This window comes from Solanum verrucosum, unplaced genomic scaffold (assembly GCF_900185275.1).
Source record: "Solanum verrucosum unplaced genomic scaffold, falcon-dt-bn FXZP01000878.1, whole genome shotgun sequence".
Lineage (NCBI taxonomy): Eukaryota > Viridiplantae > Streptophyta > Magnoliopsida > Solanales > Solanaceae > Solanum > Solanum verrucosum.
Window position 1 is genome coordinate 81,453 of NW_026019782.1, and position 2,633 is coordinate 84,085.

General features: G+C 49.8%; 2 protein-coding genes across 2 annotated transcripts; one reads left to right on the plus strand and one right to left on the minus strand.

The window, feature by feature from the left end:
• Window positions 1–219: 219 nt before the first annotated feature.
• On the minus strand, window positions 220–1,288 carry LOC125811559 (vegetative cell wall protein gp1-like; the record flags this gene model as incomplete). The annotated part of the gene is made up of 2 exons (XM_049491104.1): window positions 220–744; window positions 818–1,288. Coding segments are annotated over 2 exons (996 nt in total), but the record flags the coding sequence as incomplete, so codon positions are not given.
• An 11-nt stretch (window positions 1,289–1,299) lies between these two features.
• Window positions 1,300–2,267, plus strand: LOC125811653 (glycine-rich cell wall structural protein 1-like). The gene is made up of 2 exons (XM_049491214.1): window positions 1,300–1,308; window positions 1,380–2,267. The coding sequence occupies exons 1-2, from the start codon at window positions 1,300–1,302 to the stop codon at window positions 2,265–2,267; spliced, it is 897 nt and encodes a 298-aa protein (XP_049347171.1).
• Window positions 2,268–2,633: the final 366 nt, after the last annotated feature.

Genomic DNA, 2,633 nt, shown 5'->3' on the forward strand with positions numbered 1-2,633 from the left:
TCCTTTTTATTTAGAATATTACACTAAATCCGTAAGAAAAAGCATTACAATCTCAATAAACAAATCTCTCAAAAGAGAAACACCAACTGATTAAAAAGTTCAAACGAGACAAGATGCAATATCATGCAATTATTGTTAAGTCAAACGTGTTTTAGGAGGAGGTATAGATGTTTAATGTTTACCATGAGATTTCAATGGTAGTGGAGGTGGGTTGTAGTACTAGAGTTGCCGACCAATGGGAAATAGGGATTTCGGAAATCGGAGTGGAGGTAGTTGTGACAATGGTGGAATAATTATTTGAAATGGAGGAGGCGGAAATTTAACCGGAGGTGATGGAGATGGAGAATGTGGTGGAGGCGGAGACGGCGATGGAGGAGGCGGAGACTTAACTAGATGTGATGGAGATGGAGAAGGTGGTGGAGGAGGAGATGGCGATGGAGGAGGCGGAGACTTAACTGGAGGTGGTGGAGATGGAGAAGGTGGTGGAGGTGGAGATGGCGATGGAGGAGGCGGGGACTTAATGGGAGGTGGTGGAGATGGCGATGGAGGAGGCGAGGACTTAATTGGAGGTGGGGGAGATGGAGAAGGTGGTGGATGTGGAGATGGTGATGGGGGAGGTGGGGGCTTAACTGGAGGTGGTGGAGATGGAGAAGGTGGTGGAGGTGGAGGTGGAGGTGGAGATGGCGATGGGGGAGGCGGGGACTTAACTAGAGGTAGAGGAGATGGCGATGGAGGAGGCGAGGACTTAAATTTGAGGTGGTGGAGATGGAGAAGGTGGTGGATGTGGAGATGGCAATGGAGGAGGTGGAGACTTAACTGGATGTGGTGGAGATGGAGAAGGTGGTGGAGGTGGAGATGGCGATGGAGGAGGGGGGGAGTTTATTAAAGGTGGTGGAGGAGTACAATTAGGTGGCGGAGGTGGAGTTCGCAACCAGGGAAATAGTATTGGAAAAGGGAATAAAGATGGTGGGGGAGGAGATTTATTATTGCAAGGCGGAGGTGGAGGTGGGGGTGGAGGTGGAGATGGCGATGGAGGAGGTGGTGGGGATGGAGAAGGTGGTGGAGGTGAAGACTTAACTGGAGGTGGTGGAAATGGAGGAGGTGGTGGAGGTGGAGATGACGATGGAGGAGGTGGTGGGGATGGAGAAGGTGGAGGTGGAGATGGCGATGGAGGAGGTGGTGGAGATGGAGAAGGTGGTGGAGGTGGAGGTGGAGATAGAGATGGTGATGGAGGGGGTGGGGAATTAACTGGAGGTGGTGGAGATGGAGAAGGTGGTGGAGGAGCATTACAATTATTAAATGGTAGAGGTGGAGGTCGAATAAAGGGATATGGTAGTGGAAAAGGGAATAAAGATGGCGGGGGAGGATATTTATTATAGCATGGTGGAGGCGGAGGTGTAAGTGGAGGAATAGGGGTCCTTATTAGAGGTGATGGAGATGGAGACGGATATATAGGTGGAGATAAGGATGGAGATGGAGATGGTCCATCGATAGGTGTAGTCAATGGTGGTGATGGAGATGGAGATGGTCCATCGGTAGGTGCAATCAATGATGGTGATGGCAATGGAGATGGAGATGGTCCATCAGTAGGTGCAATTAATGGTGGTGATGGAAATGGAGATGGAGATGGAGATGGTCCATTGATAGGTGCAATCAATGGTGGTGATGGCAACAGAGATGGAGTTGGAGATGGTTCATCGAAAGGTGTAGTTAATGGTGGTGATGGCAACGGAGATGGAGATGGAGATGGTCTATCGGTAGGTGAAATCAATGGTGGTAATGGCAACGGAGATGGAGATGGTCCATCGGTAGGTTCAATCGATGGTGGTGATGGAAACAGAGATGGAGATGGAGATGGTCCATCGGTAGGTTCAATTAATGGTGGTGATGGCAATGGAGATGGAGATGGTCCATCGGTAGGTGCAATCAATGGTGGTGATGGTAGCAGAGATGGAGATGGAGATGGTCCATCGGTAGGTGCAATTAATGGTGGTGATGGCAATGGAGATGGAGGTGGAGATAGTCCATCGGTAGGTTTAATCAATGGTGGTGATGGCAATGGAGATGGTCTATCGGTAGGTGCAATCAATGGTGGTGATGGCAACGGAGATGGAGGTGGTCCATCGGTAGGTACAATCAATGGTGGTGATGGAAATGGAGATGGAGATGGTTCATCGACAGGTGTAGTCAATGGGGGTGATGGTAATGGAGATGGAGGTGGTGGTGGAGGAGGAGAATGGATTGGTGGTGGTGGAGGATTATGGTAATAAGGTGGCGGTGGAGATGAAGAAGGCGGTGGTGGAGGATTATGGTAATAAGGTGGCGGTGGAGATAGAGAAGACGGTGGTGGAGATTCGTAATGATATAGTGGAGGAGGAGAATGGATTGGTGGTGGTGGTGGATTATGGTAATCAAGTGGTGGTGGAGGATTATGGTAATAAGGTGGCGGTGGAGATGAAGAAGGCGGTGGTGGAGGATTATGGTAATAAGGTGGCGGTGGTGGAGATTCATAATGATATGTTGGAGGAGGAGAAAGGATTGGTGGTGGTGGTGGATGATGGTAATAATTTGGCGCGGGAGGTGGAGAAGGCGGTGGTGGAGATTTGTAATAATGTGGAGGAGGTGGTGATGGT